Source organism: Pempheris klunzingeri, chromosome 12 (assembly GCF_042242105.1).
Source record: "Pempheris klunzingeri isolate RE-2024b chromosome 12, fPemKlu1.hap1, whole genome shotgun sequence".
Classification (NCBI taxonomy): domain Eukaryota; kingdom Metazoa; phylum Chordata; class Actinopteri; order Acropomatiformes; family Pempheridae; genus Pempheris; species Pempheris klunzingeri.
The window spans coordinates 25,898,070-25,920,247 of NC_092023.1; the positions used below are offsets into that span (position 1 = coordinate 25,898,070).

General features: G+C 42.4%; 1 protein-coding gene and 1 non-coding gene across 2 annotated transcripts in view; both read left to right on the forward strand.

Annotated features, from left to right (window-relative positions):
* The window catches only part of LOC139211340 (gamma-aminobutyric acid receptor subunit pi), a 30,761-nt gene extending 15,989 nt beyond the window's left edge, over window positions 1-14,772 (forward strand). Inside the window, exons 2-9 of the mRNA XM_070841631.1 lie at window positions 3,648-3,760; window positions 5,665-5,732; window positions 6,410-6,627; window positions 8,413-8,495; window positions 12,652-12,789; window positions 12,967-13,119; window positions 13,992-14,182; window positions 14,410-14,772. Of these exons, the coding sequence (XP_070697732.1) occupies window positions 3,648-3,760; window positions 5,665-5,732; window positions 6,410-6,627; window positions 8,413-8,495; window positions 12,652-12,789; window positions 12,967-13,119; window positions 13,992-14,182; window positions 14,410-14,772 (1,327 nt within the window). The remainder of the gene's footprint in view (window positions 1-3,647; window positions 3,761-5,664; window positions 5,733-6,409; window positions 6,628-8,412; window positions 8,496-12,651; window positions 12,790-12,966; window positions 13,120-13,991; window positions 14,183-14,409) is intronic.
* Window positions 12,403-12,484, forward strand: trnal-uag (transfer RNA leucine (anticodon UAG)). The gene has a single exon. It is a non-coding gene; the product is annotated as a tRNA-Leu (tRNA).
* Window positions 14,773-22,178: the final 7,406 nt, after the last annotated feature.

Genomic DNA, 22,178 nt, shown 5'->3' on the forward strand with positions numbered 1-22,178 from the left:
TTGGCATGTATTTTGAATCTCTTAGATGTCACCACAAGTGTCCATCACTCTGGTATTTCTGCACGGCACTTGCCTGAGATCTCTTGTCAGCCAAGCAGTGTTTTTTTTTTTTGTTGTTGTTGAAGCAGTCTGAGTTTCTGTGGTGGAAGTAACAAACACTCTTTAATTTTGTTGTTGATTAGTGCGCCATAAATGCCAAATGTAATGTTTTTTTTTTTAAATCACATCCATTTTAAATATAGTGTGTCCTGTTCAAGGTTGTGAGAGGAACAGAGCCCATCCCAGCGTGCACCGGGTCAGAAGCAGGGTGCACCCACACAGGCTGTCAGTCCATCACAGGGCTAACACCCGCAGACAGAACAACACATTCACACCTACAGGCATTCAGCTTATAACCTGCATGTGTTTAGTCTGTGGGTGGACTCCCAGCTGGTGCTCTCTCATGATGAGGTGTGAGGTGACAGTGGCACAGAGTACACATATCAGACCGCATTATCACCCATTCAGTGTTTTGCTCTGCTTAAGCTACTTCACCACTTGTGCACATTCTAATATTCTTCTTGGAAATTGCTCGTAGGTTATTGGGTGGAGCTTAAGTACTCTAGAGCTGGCTCCTGAGCTAGCATAGAGGCATGCATCAAACAAAACACAAGGTCATTTTTAAATTCATATTTATGTTTTTGCTGCTGTGTTGAAACCAGACAATAGCTTGTGACTTAGTATGGCAGACGCCCCTTCAGCTCAGTTGTGGGCATTCAACGTGTCATCTTGTTATTCTTGATAGGCAGCGTGGTGGGCAGGTGTGTCGGGTCTGTCAGCGTGCATTCTGGGAAACTGCGCAGTCCGCATAAGGTGCTTTCATCTGGGGAGAGAGGGACCCTACAGTACATAAATATGAGTGATGTTTGTGCGCATTTATGCATGTACGCTGTGCAGTGTGAGTTTACGTGTGGTCGCCACTGTGGCACCGTAAATATCTTCGTGTCCTTGTGATTGTACATAAACAGCAAAGATGAGTTGTGTTAATATTAGGAGCCTGTGCGATTGTGGGGGGATTCTAAGGAGCTTCCTTTTTCCTTTTTTTTCACTGTCAGGGCTCAGTGGATAGCGACTGTTTGGCAGGTTGGAGAACCGAGGTCTCATCCCCGTTTGCAGGTGAAGGTTTAGACAGCCAAAAGTTAGAGAGCCTGGGGATTTACAGAGATGGATAGAGTGAGAGGAGCTGGGGGCTGTTAGCATACACTCTGGTCGTGTTTCATTGTCAGACTGCAAAACACTGACAAACATCAAAGATGAATAGCTCAGCCTCTATCAGTAAGTATAGCAAATGTAGTTGTATGTTTTCTGTATCTGACTTGGATCCTAATCTTTTTCATGTTTTATCACATTGCCCCCTCATCTATATCACTGCAAGACATATTGGAAACACACACACACACACACACACACACACACACACACACACATATATATAAACACACTGATACAGTTACAGAGATGCAAAACTATATAAATATAATGAGGGTCACGCAGAGCAACCCACATTGATAATGCAGAATGCCAGAGGCGGAGTGCTGTCTACACCATCACTAATATGGCTTTCCCATCCAAGGCTGTTGTCTGCTGAAACAACAGGCTGGAAGCCAAGTAAGTGAGACTTGATGCAGCATAGCAACAGTGCACTGGGAGTGAGGCACTCCACTGTCTAAGCTGATTTGACACAGTCAGGTGAAACAAGTTCTGAGTTTTATAGGGAAGATTTTTTATGTGTGTGTGTGGTTTTTTTTTTTTTTTGAGGCCTGTGTGTGTGTTGTGTGGTGGATTCTCCAGTAGAACAATCCGTCCTCTCATATGGGAGAAATGGAGAGGACCAGTAATCCTTTCACAAAATCGATTTGGACACTCACTGCGAAGTGACTGAGTCTTCTGTTTGGAGTCAGTGGAGTCGCCCCCTGCTGGCTATTGGGAGGAATGCAGATTTAAGGCACTTCTGCACTGGTTTCGCTGCTCAGACCTGGAAGCTAGGTCCACTTCTGTTGTCACACACAGTCTATTGTCAAATAATACCTTCTAGCATCAGGGCTCCAGGGATGGCGGTGTTGGCAGGTTGGTCCACCATTTTGGTCCTGGACTGAAATATCTTCACAAATATTGCAAGCATTGGAATGAATTTTGGTACAAACATTCGTGGTACCAAGATGAAGTATGCCACTGACAAATACAGGATGGATTTCCATACAAATTACCACAGGTAATCAAGGTCCTCTAATTTGAAAGTGAAACGTCTCGACAACTATTGGATGGATTGCTGTGAATTCTGCTGCAGACGTTCCTGCTCCCCACAGGCCATCAGGCTAAATATCTCTCAGTCCAATACTTTGATTTTTTACTAAATACCTCTAAAACTAATGACATTTCCCTCAGCTTCATTTGTACTTTGTGTTTGGTGCTAATCACAAATGTTAATCGCAGTGCAGCCTCACAGAGCTGCTAACCCCAGCTGTAGACTTTTCATTTCATTAAATGCAATGACTGTGTCTCCCCACAGCAAACAAAGCTGTAATGGGTTACATGGAGCACTTTAATAATTAATAAATCATTACTTACATCTTGAGATGTTTCTATAATTAATATCTACAAACAAGGTCATCACCGAGAAGAAAAATACGTCCCACAGGGTCAGTTATAGTGGCAAAGCTACTGGATTGCGTAGCGACAATTGTTTTATAGCACAAAATAGAAAAAGGGAAGTTGCTTTGGCAGCCTGTTATGACGAGAAGCAGCAGGGTTTGTGGAACACACTGGCATGAGACAGGAACAACCACTTATCTTGACCCAAGTAGATTAACTTGTTTACAGAGACTAAGGTATGACAATTAAGTGCAGCGTCTTCGCCATATTGATGAATGACTCATGAATGTGCGGATGTTTGATGATGCTGTGGGATGAGAAAAGCAGGCCATCCTCCTTCGATATTCTTGCCCTCCTTGTCACACATTTGACTACAGCAGCGTAAGAGTGACAGAGGGGGTCTCTGCCTCTGCACATGGCCTGATCTGTCTTGCTACAGCCTCTCTTACATCATGGCACGTGCCCTGGGGCTTTCTCTCTACAGAGCAGGCATTCTGTATTTAGAGCCTGATTTATACACAAACACACATACCACTGGGGAAGGCGCAATGAGTGTTCTTTTCCCCTGCTGCAATTGCCAGCAATATAATCATCTTCCCACACTTCAATGTGCCTTCAAGGATAGCACGGAGAAACAACAGGAAAAGAAAAAAACGTCATGAAAGCAAATGGTAATTTTAAAGGCGTAAGTGAATAGAAAAATGGAGAAATGAAAGATTTCAAATTTACTGAAACTGGTCAATTCAAGGTAATCTAATAAATAAGAAAGGCATTTTTTTTTTGTGTCCTGTTGTTCTTTCTCATCTCATTTTCCCGTTCCACGTCTTTTCTTCCACTCAGCGTGGTTTGTAAGGTTTGCTGTGGAACTCAATTGACACCCTGCAGATTCTGTGAATAGTGCAGTGGCTACGAAGAGGAATCTGCCGGGTAATGCACAACAGGAGGAGACACGGGAAAAAATAAAAATCTTCTTTCTGTTTTTCTCCACCTCTTTCTTTCTCTGTCTCTGTTCTCAGGTTGTTAGAGAGCTCATTGCTCAACGCAGAAGTGAAAGAAGGAGAGATTCTGCCTCCCACTATTCAGAGGCTGATGAAAGGCTACAACAAGTACCTCAGGCCCTTCTTTGACAGTAAGGAAACTGCAGACACATGCAGCCACGGAAATGACAGAGCACTCAGGGGAAATGTGTGTTTGACAGAGAGCGAGAAGGGTTCATATAGCAATTTTGTGCTTGCACATCCCATCGGAGTAATATACGCTGACATACATACATTTAAATTTACCGCATATGTATAGTATGATATGAGATTAACTCAAATTTCTCTTTTAAAATTAAGTTTGTCCCATAAGTGCTTTGAATATCATGAAAAAATGATAAGGAAGCACACGCAGGCAAAATCAAGCAAGGCCTGATTTGAGGCCAGTAAGAGGATTCATGATATACTGAAATACTAATATCTAGATAAATCTGAAAATATAATGTTGTAACTAGTTTAACCAAGATCAAAGCGCGTTGTGATTTCGATTCCAATTTTCTGCAAGCAACTCATTTGTTTGCAATAGAGAGACAATCTCAGCGTACGCTTTCAGAGGAACAACGTTCCCTGAAAGCGTCATTCCCTGCAAATCCCTCGCTGTATTGTTCTGAGCCCCCTGGAATCCGTCACAATGAGATTATGGTTTGTTTACGTGCTGTTTGATCTGTAATAACACCTCGGACTTTACCAAGGCGAATGCTATTCAGCGTGAGCACTAGTCCTCCCGCCTAGGAACACACAGTTTGGCACACAGTGATGGTAAAAACGATGGTAAACACACATATTCACACACCCACATGCTTGTATTAGCATTACTAGCGCCGTGAGAACTGCCAATGATGTTCTTCATACCCTAACCCTTGAGGACAAAGAAAGAAATCAACCAGAAATATGTGACACCTGTAGTGCTTTCACCATGCACTCCTCTCTAATGCTGTACTGTGTGTTTTCATGGCTCTGTACACACAGTAGCATGTGAGTTCAAATATTTTCAACATTTTGGTGCAAGGTGCAGGTCCCAGTGGGTCCCAATGTCCCGTCACTCTAAACGTAATCATGGTGTCTAATGTGCAACTAGCCATAAAAGATTAGTTTGACATGTTGTGTAATGTACTTATAATGTACTTAGACCATTAGCATAGCTTAGCATAAAGACTGACGTGCTTTGTTTTTACACGTCAGTATTTGTTTTTAATTAGTCAGCTTTAGAGGTGTTGGTATGCTTATGCTAAGCTAAGATAAACTAAGCTAAGCTAAGCTGCTAGCAGAAGCCCCGTTTTTACAGGATAACATGAGAGTCATGTAGATCTTCTCCACCACAAAGCGAATAAGCATTAATTCACAAAATGTTGAACTATTCCTTTAAAGCTAAACTGTAAAAGAATCAGACAAATGTCTTCATTTAATGTTTTTCTTTTCATTGTCTGATGTTGTGTGCAAACATGAAATGTCAGGAAACACGCTTGCTTACAGTAGATGCACATGCGTGCAGTAACTGCACACCCATACACACACACACACACACACAGCTACAGCAGGCACACAAAATGACACATATACAGTATCTGCAAAAAGACGGCAGGCTCATTAATCTCTCTCAAAGAAATGAAGATTGATAAGTGAGAGAGAAGGAGAATGGGAAGATGAAACATAGGAGTGCGCCAAAGTTTTCCCTCTTTGATGGTGAATCAGGGAGAACTAATTCCCTCAAGGAGGTTCACACTCGACAGACTGCAGCTGTTGATTTGCCAGCGATGAGGGGTCTTTTTAAATATGCTGTCCTTTAATAACCTTTGATTATACAACTCTGTGTGTCATTATACAACCCTATATCCCTATACCTCCTCAATATACCCTGTTTATGCCGTATAAGCCGGTCACATGTCTGCACTGACACTCACAGGCATATGTTTGAACGGTGGGGTTTATGCAGCGTGGGAACATGCCATACACGACACATCCAACAGTTTATCACTGGTTTCCTCATTGTTTCTAGACGGTCCTGTGACGGTGGGTATGAGCCTGGACATCGCCAGCATCGACACCATCTCAGAGATCAACATGGTAAAACAAGTTCAACAGTTATTCAGTTTACAGGTCGCTGGGTCCTGTTTGTCTCGCTTAACACTTTGAATCGCAGGCCAAAAACTATATTGTTGTTGTAGTGCCATTGTTTAACAGAACTAATAATGGTTTAAGATATAGATGTATTACACTGTAGATGTATTAACATTTTTCATAATTTAAAAATGTTTAAACATCAAAATGACGAAACATTTGATGGAAAGCATTGCGGTCATTTACAAAACTAGTATTATGTAAACTTAAGTAACAGAGACCAAAACCGATCAATTATTTTTTACTCACATACTTTACCTTTTTGACTTCAAAAGGGTCAGAGGTCAACAAAGTCAATCAGATAATCATGATGGATATTTTAAGAAACTGATTCCGTGGCTACACATGATGTAACATCAGGACTTTTTGAACTGGTATCCTGTACAAAATATGCTCAGTGTTCAAAAAACCACAGCAGACTCGCTGACTTGAAACAATGCTGTGGATTACTGTTGCTTCAGGCACAGAAGGGCTTAGGGACCGAACGGCATCAATACCCAACAATGCAAAGAAAGTCACAAGCTGCCTAATGAAGCACAAGAACACAGGGGGAGCTTGGTTTGTCAGCATTTGTTAAAATAGCCCGTCAGCCCTGTTGTGACCTTTGATCCCCCGTCCTGCAGGACTACACCGCCACCATATTCCTCCGTCAGCGCTGGACGGATGAGCGCTTGGTGTTTGAGGGCAACAAGAGCCTGAGCCTCGACGGGCGGCTGGTGGAGCTGCTCTGGGTCCCCGACACCTTCATCGTCGACTCCAAGAAGTCCTTCCTCCACGACATCACCGTGGAGAACAGGCTGATCCGCATCTTCCCCAACGGGACCGTCCTGTACGCGCTGAGGTGCGGTAACGGACAAGCTTTGTTTGTTCATTGCTTGTTGTGTTGCTGCTCCAACAGACAAAGAAAAGTACAGGCTGGGGAATGGAGAAGAAATTGGTCGAGGGAGGACGCGTGGGTTGAATTTGAGATAATGTGACTGCAAAGCAGGCATTTGTGTCAATTCTATTACTTGGGTATTGGCTTGCATGAGTACGGGAGCATGAGATCTGTCAATACATAAAGCTGTGGGCTACCAAAGCAACATAAGTCCCGTTAGAACCTTTCCAGCATTCATTGCTCTGCATGCAAGAGTTTAACGTCTGACAAGCTCTTGGCAAGCTTGTGGAACGTGCTTTGGCTTTTTGATTAGATAATCGGCCACGCAGACAGGTTATAGATGATCCAGCAATTTAAGCCTGTGATGATGGGATTTAAACATCCTACTGTTTATCTGTCACGTGCTTTAACCTCAGCCTGTCTGTGGATTATATATACGCATATGTAAGAACTGTCCATGGTCCTGATTTCCCTCCACTCACTCAATGCTTTTGTGCCTTGATCCCTGTAGTGCTGAACTTCTTTTAATGCCGAGGTAACACATGTTCCGATCACGTGGGAGATATTCGCACTGTTAATGGCAGCTAATGGCAGCTTTGTAACCATCATGGGGGAAGAAATGTATGTTATAGTCTATTGGGTCTGGTATTCAGTCATGCCATCGCTTTAATCACATCTCTATACTGTCTGTGAGTTCTGATTTATTTTTAAGTGCATGACATTGTTATGTACGGTGATTTATGTTGCTCTGAATGCGTGTGTGCCTCATTCTTCACGGACTTTTGCCTCCACAGAGAACCGCACCGTTTCTGGGCTTTACCGTGACAGAGGAAATGTGGCTTCACAGTCAGAGAGCAGGACTAGTGAGAGTAAAACAAAGCAAAAAAAAAAAGATAGTCAGGAGAGAGATGGCCACCTCAGGGGATTGAGGCTGTGAAAAAGGACAGAGTGCAGTTAGAAATGTGAGGTGCTGAAGGAGAAGGACAGCTGTGGTAAATGTTTCAGTGCTGTGCCAGGGGGAATACACGGGAAAGCACTGAGGTGAATGGAGTTAAAGGCTGAGCAATTAAGAGGGGGGATTCAATTAGAACTGCTGTATGCTACTTTTGAGGTAGGGGGATACACTTCATACTTCTTTGTAATGAATAATATCGTGGAGACAGGAATCAGAAATCCAGATTCCCGATAAGACTAGAGATGCCAATCAGACAGCACAGATTGTTGTACCAGTCGAGGTGCATGGTAGACTGCCCTGCTGGATTCTCTGTGGCTCTGCCTCCATTTTCCCAAGTCAGTGTGCCACAGTACACAAACAATGTTCATTTCATAGATGAAATCGGTGCCCCTTTCACTAACTATGAATCAACATAAGGGCTGCTATTTATGTAACGATCCTAATATTGACTTCTGAGTCAAAAAATGCTTAGTAAAAGGAAGCGCTGTAAGTTGATGTGACTGCAGTGACTGCTGAGTGTTGTGAAATGTCCACTATGATTATATCTACCTGATATATCCTCCCTCAAGCACTGATTCAGCCACTGGAAGGGCTCCAGAGACAATGTGTCATGGTTACATCACACTGGTCATTACAAATTCATGCACGCATTATTAAGACTGCCAACGATCACTTGTATGGAACCCTCCCATGATATATTTACGCTTGCAAGAGAAAGGTTTAGAGAGCATCTTGTACCTTGTACCTTGTACCTGCATACGTTCCCCTTTAATGACAGTGCCTTTATTTTTCAGGATTACCACCACCGTGGCTTGCAACATGGATCTGACCAAGTATCCCATGGACAAGCAGACCTGCACGCTGCAACTGGAGAGCTGTAAGGACACTTCACACTTAATAAAGACAAGCAGAGCTGCGCAGCTTGAGACTGTGGCAGTGAGCTGGTGGGTGGGCATGATGTCAAATGAATCTGATCAAACCGAAGGATCAAACGGATCACTTTCTCTCATCTTCTAAACTGCTGGTGCGCGTATGTGCCTACGTGCTTTTCTGTCAGACAGACAGAAATTGCAGGGGCAAATTTTGTCATCCCGTGTGTGTTTGTCATGAACTACCGTCATGAGAACTAAGATGAAGCTGGAACATGACTTCTGTGAAAATTGTCTCATGCCAAGTTGCTTTTTTTGTCTGTTAGATGAGTAGATCGATTAACTCTTATGTCTGTTAGCGAAGCATGCAAGAGAGCTTTACTCTTAGCTTAGCAGTGAGACTTAACGCAGGGGTAAACAGCAGGTCTGGATCACTCCAAAGCTCAAAAATCCACCCACACGTTGCGTGTGGAGAATAATTCTCATGAGTCGGTCCCCATTTTGTTTGTTTGCACACATGCACTCCAGAGACAGTTGGTGGGAGTAATGAAACATAGCAGTGCACTAACAACAGGCAGGTGAAAAGAAGAAAAAAGAACCTGGCTTTGCAGACGGTAGGAAATCCACGTATTGAGAAAACAAACAATGTGTTTTAGCGAGACGTTTGCACACCTTTAATGCACAGTTCCAAAAGTTCTGCCGCAGTCATTTACAAATCCAGATATGCTTTTCATAGCGGCCTTTTTTCTGACAAGCCCATAGGCACCGTATTTCAGTGCCGCCGATATCGAGCCTAATTTTACAAATCTTTTAAATCTCCCATTAATATTTTAAGAACTTTAACATCCTGCGATAGGCTTAAAAATATTCCCTTTCAATTCAATTTCCTGACATTACCCTGACAGAAGTGAGTGTTTTAATTAATTTTGACATATTTTCAAAGGTTTCAAAGTGGAAATGTGCTGGCAGTATATTTATAATTAAACCAAATTGTTTTTAAGATGAAATAACACGACAAGAGGGATTTTTTTTGGCTGTGTAAGAGATGGAAGGAACCATCCCCCCCCTTCCCCCTCTCTGAGCCTCCCTCCCTCATCTACTGTCTTTGCTTTCCAGCTCACTTTTGCTCCATGTTACTAAATGACAGGCAGCCAGGCTAAGCTAAGTCTGATCCCTGCCAGAAGCCCACCAGGACCTCAGCGCCAAATAAAACATTTAACGGCAGCTTCAGTCCCACTTAACAGACAAAAAGACATCTGGAGGTTAAAGTTAGGTAACTGAGAGGATGATGGATCCTTCCTCTGCTGCTCCAGTAAATCCAGGCTAAATATCTGCATCGTTCCCTCTCTGTATCTGCCACTCTTACAATCTCTTTCTCATCCCGCTCCTCTATCTCTGCTGTTTTTTTTCCTCTGTCTTGCCCCCCGTTCCTCCTCTCCTTCAATTTTCATCTCCCTCCTGCTCAGTCTCTCTGTCTCCTTATGAGGATGTATATTCAAGGATTTATTTCTTTTAATGCTGTATGCCAAAACTGGATCCTCTGCACAGGAGGAAGATTTAAAGAGCGAGTCGTTGTGGGAGGATGCTTGGCGTTTAGATCGGGATTGCGGTAAAATATTTATTGCCTTCCGACAGCGGAAAGAGTCAGAAGAGTCTTTAGTGATTTTTGCATTTATTTTGCATTTGGTGGCGGCCCCTTTTAAAAACTCTCTCATTGTGGATGGTGACTGCTTGTTTTCGAGGGGGCCACAGGGCACCGGAAGGTTGAATGTACCCCCATGTTGCTCTTTCCATGCTATTGCACAGCATGTCACTACCCATTTGTGTCTCTAACTTGTACAGTAATGCCGGGGCTTTAGGTCAGGAAAATAATGAGTTCTTCTAGTAAGAGAAAAACAATGTGAGAGAAAACAGTTAATTTACAGGACCTTTCAGCATCAAAGCCACCACTGCCCTTAATTAGGGGACTTTGCTCCTTGGTTAATGCTCACGCTGGTCAATAATACATGACTCTATATGGATTTAAATGGGGAGAGCAGCAGCAAATTAAAGAGCATTTCATGTGCCACAGACTACAGAGGCGTATCCTCGCTTCAGCCAACTGCACCAGCTCTTACTTTTCTTATTCTCTTGCTCCCTCTGCAGATACATTAGAAAAATACACCAAAGAGGGTTAGCCTTGTTAATCCCACCTTTTGTTTTCTCGTCAAAGTGCCACATCAGCTCTTATTGACTGATGTTATCATAGTTACGTTGCCCGATCAAACTCAGCACCACCCTTAGCAGGGGCACCTCATTTTGAACGCCTTCTTATTCCAAGTTTTATTTGGGTTACCAGGGCTCTCCGGGGCTCGGTGCAATATGCATGATTAGTCTGTTGTTGCATGGAGCAAGAGTTAAGCTCTTCATCAGGACTCTTTTGCTACCCCCTTTGAAGAAGTGAATGAGCACCACAAATGCATTTCCATTAGCAATTCCTGTTGGGGCTCTGTGTGTCAAACTGCGTTAGAGTGAATAATGAGGGGAAAGTGCGTTTCCACTGTGCGTGTAATTACATGCATGAAACATTAACATTGTCGGGTTGTTGTAGTTACATTCTATGTCAAATTCATGTGTTTTGTTGCATTTTAATAGCAAGTGGACTTGAGTGTTGCGCTGCGCCGTCCTTCCCCATTCGCTTCCCTTTAACACAAAGTCTTGAACTAGATTTTTAAAGATGTTGTCACATTCCCTGTGATTCTTGCCAAATGTTTCTCCTGCGCTGATATTTAGCATCAGAGAGAATTTACCACCCACTATGGGTTGCAATCCCAAACAACTCAACCATAAGAGGATCAGGCTTTAGCATAGCTTGAGCAATTAACACTCCCAACTGTTCCCTCCATAGCTGCTTTGGGGTTTAGTGAAGATGACTAATACTGTTTCTGTATCATCATCATCATCATCATTATCATCATCGTCGTTATCGTCATCATCACTAGCAGAGGAATTCTATTCCAAGGCTGATGTGTAACGTCCTAATCATCTTTCCACCTGCCCAAGTGCTGAAACTGTTCCAGGAGAAGTAAATGTTATGGGCTATGTGTTTTATCTACCCTATAACACTGACACACCGTCACCTTATAAAGTTTTATAACGAACATGTGCTGGCAAACACTTGACTGTGTGCACATCAAACAGCCATGGAGCAACATTAGCATTCATTTGGAGTTACGTTTGTGGCCACGCAACGAATGTAAATCAGACATTCGCTCTCCTTACACTCACTCTCCGTTCTACTCCTGCGACACATTTGAGTTCTCGATCACAGCGATCTGTTGATCATGAATGCACCTGCACACTGTTTGCACTCGTTAGACACGACAGCGCTCTGAGATGTGTTTCAAACTCATCATTGCACTCTTTACGCCAGGGCTGGTGGGTCATCTCTGACCGTTCACAGGCTCAGTCATTGGTACCTGTTCGTTCTGGATAAACTCCCGTCATACGTTTGCACTTTGATTGCACAGAGATCTGACTGTAGTTATAGCCTCAGGTCGCATCAAGTGTTTTTGTTGTCTATTCCAAGTGCACGGGTGAATTGGGGAAGAATACTTTTATGTGCTCTGCTGAAACTGAGGAATGCCAGCTCTCTTCCAAATTTCAAAGCCCTTCTAAGAACAACAGTGAATGAGTCAGTTGACACTTGTCTAGATTTTAACGCATATCTTCTATGTTTTGTTTCCTTGCTGTGTGCTGTTTATTGTTGTTTTGTCTGTAGCTTGCCAATTCTCCCTGGCAAGATAGATAGATTTTTAAAAATGTCAGTGTAAGGCAGATATAAGGCTAAGTAACTGGGTGATAACTACCTGTGGGTTCTGTACTATAAGTGACACGTTCCACATTCTGTAAGTTATTTTCTATACTGTAAAGTAAGGTAGTGTGGCCGAGTGGTCTAAGGCGCTGGATTTAGGCTCCAGTCTCTTCGGGGGCGTGGGTTCGAATCCCACCACTGCCAGGGTGTGAACACTTTAGGACACAATGTCCAAAACAATTTAACACTTAAATCAAATGTAGTTGATTCTCCCGTGTCCTATCAACCTGTATATAATCATTCCACTACTGTCTTTTATCACTCTTTAGTTTTATACTTCTGTAATCTTCATCTACATTTTTCTCTTCCAGGGGGTTACAACATCAATGATGTCATGTTCTACTGGACCAGGGGAAATGAGTCCGTCAGCGGTTTAGACACTCTACAGCTGGCTCAGTACACAGTAGAGGACCACTACACATCTGTCTCAGAGGCTGTTTATGAAACTGGTGACAACGACCTTCAAAACTAACGCCTAATGTTACTCCCGGGGCTCTACTAATGTTTAAACAGCAGTTACATATTGTAAAAGTAGAGCCCCCATGTGCTGGATCTCTGATTTGTGCTGATTTGTTGTAAGTTTTCTGTTATCAAATATACTGACCAACTTTTGTCTCTTTTCAAAGGTAATTACCCCAAGCTGGTCTTCCACTTTGAGCTGAAGAGGAGCATTCTGTACTTCATCCTAGAGACTTATGTCCCCTCCAGCCTGCTTGTTGTCCTCTCGTGGGTTTCTTTCTGGATATCCCTGTCCTCCGTTCCAGCACGTATTTGTATAGGTATGGAGCAAAGCACATATTTCTTTAGATTTTCTAGATGTCGTGTGTCTTTGCAGGTGCTGTGATAAAGCATCCACCTTATCTCTCTTTGTCATGAGTAGTATTTACTACTACACAGATATAAGAGACTTTTGCTCACCTTTAGCGAGTACAAATGTTGGTTTGAGGGCTGAGGTCTTGAATAGAGCGTGTGTGACACTGGTGTTGTCTAGTGAGAACATCCAAACATAGATGTTGCACTGAATTAGATCCAGCAATACTGCAGGGGGTTCTCAAAACAAACAAACTAACTACAAGGTATCCTACTTCTTTGCACACCAGATACAAAGGGATTCATTTCACAGATAGACCCCAGGTGGTGCTCAAGCACCTGCTCTTTTTGCCTCTGACTAGATTATTGCCCATGTGCATGTTATTTCGGGAGCGTCCGAGTCACGCGGAGATGGAGAAATCTCCATCTGAGATGCCACCATGATGCTACCTCCATTGTATCTCTATGAATGTCGAAGGATAAGGCAGAATAAGGCAGAATATATCATTGTCGACAAACAAGTACCGGCGTATCCAGTCCACTTAATGTAGAATATGTCTGTGCCATAGACCTCTATCAAAAACCACTTTGAAACATATTGTTTTGCATTGGGTCTCTTAGTTTCAGTTAACATGAACAATGTTCAGTCATTTTTTTCAAACAGTAAATATACTTTACACTTTGTTCACTGAACTATTTATTGGGTGGCAGCTTAAAAGCTCCTGAAAATTTGAGTATTCATCCATAGTCCATTGATTATGCATGACTAAATAACAATAACAACCTTTTAGTGGTCGATGGAACAATACGTAGTTCATCAAGTGTGCGTTTGATATGCCAGGAGTGACCACAGTACTGACCATGACCACTCTGATGATGGGAGCCCGGACATCACTGCCCAATGCCAACTGCTTCATCAAGGCCATAGATGTTTACTTGGGAATCTGCTTCAGCTTCATCTTTGGAGCGCTCATTGAGTACGCCGTGGCCCACTTCTGCACTCTCAGTCACGTCGATGCACACATGCTCATGGTGAGATTGTGGATATAATTTCTCCTTGTTGTGATCATTGCTGTTGTCATTGTCTTCATGATGGTTGTCATTGTCGTCGTCACCATCACCGTCCTCATCGTCACCGTCATATCGTCACGAGGACTTTGAGGTGAGTTGAACAAGAGCTGCAAGCGCTCAGTTAGATAGTGTCGTGTTTTGGCTTCCATTTAACACTCGTTCTTTGTTGGGTTCTGACTCTCCTGCAGTACGGTCACCACATGCACGACTTTGAGGACGAAGTGAACGGCATCATCACCACCATCTCCACTCACTCCAGGGCCAAGAGACGCAAGGAACCTGCCGCAGCTCCTCCCCCAGCTCCCACCTCCCTAGAACTCACTGTCAGCCCGTCCAGCCCCTCGGGCAGTGAGCCCAAGCCCGAGGCGTCCCCTCCGGAGCCCACCCACTGGTGCCTCACTGCTCTGGCCACCCTCCGCAAAGTGCTCCGCTCCATCAATTGCTGTCACGTGGAGAACCCTCACCACATAGACAACTACTCCAGAGTCACCTTCCCCCTCTCTTTTGTCATGGTCAACCTGCTCTACTGGACATATTATCTGTACTTCTAGCATTCACTTGAGCGCAGCATGTGTCCCAGGGAGCGTGAGACAGAGAGCGTATGTAGACAAGAAGTGAATTTTACCATATGTATGTACAGTAAGTGTTATTTATTTGTGTGTTTCGAGACGAGGGTGTAAAATTTCTACATTTGGATTCATGAGCGAAGTAGCATACTCGTAGGGTTGTTTCTGTGGGAAAAGTAATGCTTATGATTACAGCTCCATGCTGAAATGTTATTGTGTCCTTTAATTGAGTCATTGCTTTTATACAGCTGGTTTTGTTTAAAAAAAAAAGAAAAGATAAGCTCATCTTACACTGACTGAGTGAGATTGGATCAATTCTGATACACCTTGAGATAGAAAAAAAAAAGAATGTTGGATAAAAATGGCAAGTGTGCATATTTTGCGCTGTAGTATATTCATTTTAAGTTTCTCACCGTGCGGGTTGTTACTGTCTGACACGGAGAAGATGGAGCTGTAATTTAGGGCTTTATGACAGAATCCTATAGCATTGCAGAGGGAGACCAAATGCCTGCTCCACTTTGAATCTCTGTTGAGATGGATTGATCATTGATACTTTACAACCTCATTTTCCATTCCTGCCTGCAGGTACAACATTTAGAGCGAAATAGGAAAATAATGGATGGGAGAAGTGAGGTGAAAGAGAGAGGCAAAGGAGCTGGAAAAATAACTCAACAAGCAGAGTGTGTTAAAAACTATAAACCAAGGCTGATCGTTTCCCCTCACTGTTCAAATCTCTCTTTCTTCTGTGTCCTTCTGAGAGTTATTTTTAATTCGCCGAGCAGCGCTGTCTCTCTTTGCCTGCATTTATTCTTTTCATTGACTCTATAAATGTAGTGGCCTTTGATCCCTTCAGTTGTATTCTGGAAATCTGGCCACCATGAACAGTATTATGACGCTCGCCATCACACAAATCCCCTCTGCAGTTTCACTAGAAGGCGGCCTATGAAACACTATGAAGCTACGAAATGTTCAATGATAAATTCTGTGGCATAAATGTGACATCATGAAAGTAATGATAACAGGAATAAATAGAGTGAAATATATAGATATCAAGCAACAGAATGCTTCTCCTCCCTAAGTAGGGCTCAGTAACTGCTAACATTACCAGGTTTTGCTCATCTAGCTGCTTTAGCTCATCTTGAGCAACAGCAATGCAAAAGTTACTCTACAGCGCCAGATTCTGTTTTGAATTGTTCCAAATGACGAGAGAGCGTATGTGGAGGCATGCGGCCACCGAGAGCGTTCCTATTTTCTTCTGCGGCCACTCTGAGCATTCCAATCTGCTGTTGTCAGAAAGGCGCTGGTGTCAAACCTGTCGCTCTTTGTCAGACAACCAGTCATGTAAAAGAAAAGGTGGGGACACCCTTTTAGCCAAGAAAATGGAGGAGAAGCTTGCTCCAGACATGTCTGTCAATCCACAGTTTTATGATGTGTCCCGTCGGTTAGCCAAAAATAGGCCTGGAGCAGAACGCCAGCCAACCGTAGCTCTTGGAGGAGACGATGACATTCAGCTTATTGTTGACGGATTGTGACATGCCCCCACATTCTCCTTACCCTATGGCTGTCAGATTGAGGGGGGGGGCAGCTGGGACAGCAAAGGGGCATTGCTATTCAACCATACACAGTCAGGGTGGTTGTCATAGAAACAAACCCCACAAACAGCACTCCACAGCGTCCTGCCACTGCATTTAAATGTAAATAGGCCCTAAATCAACCAACTAGCTGCAAAAACGCAGTCGCTAACCTCTTCTTCTATTTGTTAGAACTGTCCACCTAGCTAGCTAACTAGCTTATAGGTTTTAGTGCGTGGTCACACATGCAGACGAATTACCATCACCTGCTGATGTGAAATTCATGTCACAATTCCCTGAAGGTGAATTCTGAACAAAGAAAGTGTGATTTTGCCCCACCAACAAAATCAATCAGGTTTTATTTGCCCCTTCGCTCACGTTGAATGGAAGTGAACGGGAAGAGAACATAGGCTGATGTTTTAAGCTTTTAAGCTTGGATTACTTACTTAGCATCAAACTGGGGAGCCATTGTTTGCAGTGTTAAGGTCTTTTCAGACCAAGTGTAAATAATCAATTTAAAAACTCATGTCCAGAGTCTGACACCCAGCCTGCAGTGGAAAGCATGGAACGCGTACATTTGTGTCGGTACTGGTGTAAAAGCTTTGAACGCAAAAATCAATCAAGGAACATTCTGCATTTTTGATTATTTTTTTCTTCCTAAAGGCCTTAAAGACGTTTCTCAGAGTAAGGTCTCTGTACTACCTGGGCAGGTGTAATGCAATGTAATGGTGTGGATATACAGGACAGGAACGCCTAGACAGACAGGTACCATGCAGTAGGGATGTATGCAGAAGTCTTTATGAGCTGCTGGTAGTGTTGCTCGCTTTGCTTGCGTTATACATAAAGCAGTAGTCAGATGTGTTAGACATTGTCGAGTGATTTGAATATGAATGAAATGGCCCAAATATTTCAGCAGGATTTCATCATCTATGGTTTATCGGAATGGAAAAACGCATGAACATGCCACGCTTCTGTCCTCTGTTTTTAGGCTGTGTCTTCCACTGTGTGAATATCGAGTGTTTCAGTTCAGGTGATACAGTGTTCGCAACCAGTGATGTGAACCAAGGAAACCAAAGATTCCAATTTGATTTTACTGTTCCTCTTGGTTACCCTCGAGTTCTTCAGCTAGGAGACTTTAAACGGTTAGTTTGGATTATTTGAAGTGGGGCTGTATTAAGCGCCCTGTGGTTGATTGGCGACCAGTCCTGGGTGAACCCCGCCTCTCGCCCATAAGCGGTATAGATGATTGATGGATGGATGGATGGTTGTATTAAGTACCTTTCCATAGTCAGTGGGTGCCATGCCACTGGTCATATCATTATTCAGAAACCCGTCTGAAATAGTCGGGAAAATGTCTCATTGGTGCAGACACCAACCAAATATTCCAACCATGTGTACCTGGGGCGACAGCAGGCACTGGGAGTGTTAGAAGAAGGCAACATGGAGACCTCATGGGAGACTCTACTTGGGGTTTAAGTAACAGCTTGCTGGAGACCGGCCTTGTGAGAGGTCTGCCAGGGCAAGACATTTTTCGGACTGCTGGTTTTTCCGTATAAAAGGCCACCCCCTGCTGTCCCCCTGCTATGGACAGTGCTGAAAAACAATATCAGTGTCAGTGCACATTACATATGGTACATTTTCATCGGTTTACAAGGTGGTAGACCAGCTATTTCTGTGAGGGAAAATGACTAGAATAGAGAGAACAGCTTCAGTTCTCTGTGGGAAAGGGCTTCCTGAGTATAGCGTCCATTTAAACTGATGTTTTTTCAGGTGGGCCTTTTTTTTAACATGGCTAAAATATGTTTTTCTGCTGCCCTGGACTGCTACAATACATTGCCTAGCTTCCGTGCTTGGACTCCTCCACGCTCCAAACCGTGGGTGTCCCACCCTCCATCTACTGTAGGTAGCTCATACAACAACACTTCAAAAAATCCAAACTATCCCTTTAAGAGTATTTTGAAATGTTAATATCATGTTTATTATCATTCATGGGATATTCAGAAACAGCATTCTGTCAATAAGCAGATGAACATGACACTGCATTTCAGACGGAAAACAGGATTCAGTTTCACAACAGAGATGCATGTTTATTTATTCTTGTATTCGATATTGCTGTGATATACAGTCAAATCATTTCATTCCAGTTTTAAGAACTACCATTCGATGTGTATTGAACATGATGGCTAGCTGAAATTGTCAATATCTATTTAATGTTCATTACCTTTTAAACTATTTACGTTTATATTTCAGCTGCATTGCTTTTCACGTTTTTTATCTATTTTTGAATATGTCATCAAATAAACTCTGTCTTTGCCTGACGATGATAGAAAAGTAGGATTTACTTTTGTTTCTGTTCTTTCTGCATGCTTATAAAGTGTAGCTTTAGTTTTCTTCCGCTTTGCTTGATTTCGTTTTTGGTTCAATATGATGGAGGTGAATGATAATTAAATGCTCATCTGATGCTATTGAAAGGATTCAATATGTATTTTGATTGCTAATGATGCAACGTTGGTTTGAGATGTCATCTGGGTGCAAACGTGCAGGATGTTCGACCTTCTGTTCTCATTTTCAGTTATTTGAACCGTATTCTTTCTAAGGATGAGTGATCAGTGACAGTCAGGTTTTATACACTACAGCACCATGGTTGTAATTTTGATAGCTATCGTCTAGTAAATGAATGCCAATATGGAGCCAAAGAACCACAAGAGCAACCACTCGAGCTTTCCTGTTACTGTGGATGTGGAAGTAGAACATTTTTGTCACCCTGTGATGAAGCTGATCCGTACACAAGGCTCAAGAGTACCAATTGTCCTATGGCTCCATGGTCACGAATACATTATCAGTGCTGGTTTGCTGTGAATGGACAGCAGCATTTTAGAGGGTTATGAATACCCAAAGAAGGAAACAAAGGTATGAAACAGAACATTATGGGTGACATTGCCAGGACATAAATGGAGCAACTATAAAGCAACATTGGGCAACAGAAAAAAGGAAAACGGCTACCGCTGGACTGCCCTTTCTGTCCTGACGTGAGACTTAAAATGCCTCGAGGTGATGTTGTTTACCAACCTCACAGCTCCTAGGACATCTTCATGTGAAATGTATTTATATACTGTGGTATCATGTTAATATAGGCATCAGTTTGCTTAACCTGTTGTAAATAAATAATAACACTATGCATGTTTATTTGGTGTATGAATATGAATGATAGCAATAAAAGAGGTTTAATGTGGGTAGTGTGGATGCTTTTTGTACACTCTTTATACTTTTTGCTGATAATTATCCAAAATGTAAATCAGAAGTGCAGCGTGTTAGACTCACTAGCCTGCAGACATGCAAATGTGTGTGTTTGCATGTCGCAGACGTTAGGGCAGCAGTGTCCTAGAAGGGGTGGTGGAGAATGTGAGTCTTTTCCCCGGCAGCTCTGTTCGCTCTGAGTAAGCAGAATACGGAGTGAGAGGACAGTCTGAGATCATCATACAGTACGAAGAAACACAACATTACTTATTATGTGGATTCAGGATGAGGATGCTCTCCTTTAAAGATGTAACTGGACACTTTGCTCTTTGGTGGTTGCAGGTGGAAGCAAAGATTTCTTTTTTATAACTTCATTACCTAGAAGTGTGTATTTTAAGTAATCTATGATTTAAGTTCTTTCTTAGTGATATTGGGGGAAAAAGTCAACTTTTAGCAGCTAATTGCAGCTCTGGAACGATTCATTACGCTGTGCTACATGTGCCAACACTGCAAAACAATAAGAAAATGTAAACCACCAGTTTAGTCTTATTGTCATGTATCAAAAATATATAAATTTTGTTTAAACATTTCTACCTCGATTTACACAATGAAATAAACAAATTAGAGAATTAAAGGACACTTATTCCAACAAGCACCACATAGAAATAGACTTAAACACTGATTACATACATATGTTTAAATATGTCAACACACAGGCTAAACAAATGTCAGTGTCACAAGCAATGTAGTGTAATGACATCTCCCTGTCTGGATGGACAGGAGCTGTGATTATGGAGATGAGACAGTCTGACAAAAATGACCTGAAGTCAATGCCTTTGTTGAATCGAACTGTAAGTCCTGATCCTCAACTGAATCAGAAATCCCTTTACCACGTATCAAAGGTGCAGGCTATGACCTTCTCAAGTACTCTCTGTTGCAGATATTTTACGTGGAGCTTTGATCATACATTGACTGTCTGATGGTCAGTCAGGCTTTTGATCCTAACCTCCCCCTGTGTAGTTCTGTATCCCCTGCAGTTCTCCCATTCCTCTATAAACACACCGCTGACACAATTGTAGCTGATTGCATGCATATGCATATGAATATTACTGGCAGTTTTATGAACTAATGATGGTTACATTTCATCATACAATAATACCACTTGCAACCGCTATCAGGGCAAAGCTCTTTGCACCCTCTTCCACAGCAGAGGGTCCCTTCAGTGGCTGAACCTAACATGTGGTGTTGCAACACAAACCACCACAATTAGCATCCTTATATATTATGAAGGTGGCTCTTTAAAGCAATATGTGAGGTTCGGATGTCAAGCAAGTGTATAACATTTGACTGGTCCACATTCAACTCGCTGTTTTTGGAACAAAACAAAACCAAAATGTAATGGCAGTTATTATAAATAAAAAAATCATTCAGAATTGTTAAGTGTTTGGAAGACATAATGTACCCTGTGGTGGAAATGTCATTGAACTGTGTTTTCATAGCTCAATGACAATGACCAGCCCAGGCTTTAGAAATCAATACCTCATTGGAAAAAAATGCAAATGTTTTGTATATTTTGTTTGCATGAATTGTTCAGAATTGTTAAATTGAATGTAATAATGTGAAATCTCAAGACCAATTAGACAGCCGACCTAATGCACCACTGAGAGACATGCAAAATAGCCGGGAAAAAATTGAATCAGCATGTATTATATGGGAAGCCAGCATGTGAAAACAGTTGGGGGTGAAGTTTCAATTTGCAAAATTCCTCTCACAAAATTAATTTCAATCATTGCTGCATTTCCTAATAAATTGGTCATTATGAAATAATGCTGTGTGAATGGCAGCTAATTAATCTCAAAAACAGACTCTGCAGCACTCATTCCCTCAACATTTTGGAAGTAGAAATGAGAGGAAAATGTTTGGAATGATGTAGTGCAGTTCTTTGAATACACTGCGTTACTGTAAACATGGACAATGAAGAATAGAGTCACACCACAGTAAATCCTACATTCATCCCTCCCTACAGTTTAGTCACTTCTTAATACTAGTAGGCAGTAATCATCTAAAATACTCATTAAGGTACTGAACATTTCTCCATGTTGAAAGTAGTCAAAATGGACAAAATAGCATTTATTTTTTCTTTTAAAAAAATCTCTTACAGCTTACCACTGCCATACTGCCATATGTAAAAATGTATATCACACACACACACACACACACACACTTTCCTATAAGCAAATGAAGCAGTGGCTTAGTGCCCCACGGCCACCAGGGGGGCCCCCACACTCATGCGCTGTAAGCTGAAGTGACTGAAGTGACTGTATGCATCTACAATGATAATGGTACCTGCTGTCACTCTAATGTATCTCAAAGCATCCGGTAAGCGAGAATCATCCAGTTTTATAGAGTCTATGCAATTATCAAGCTTGTTTGATATAAAACTGCCAACCAGCGAGTGATGTATGTAACACATTGCAGTCTGTGGGGGGGGGGGGGGGGGGGGGGGGGGGGGGGGGGGGGCTCCATCAGTGAGTGAATGAGAATGAGTGACAATAGAAACCACTGGCTGCTGTCTTCAGCCCA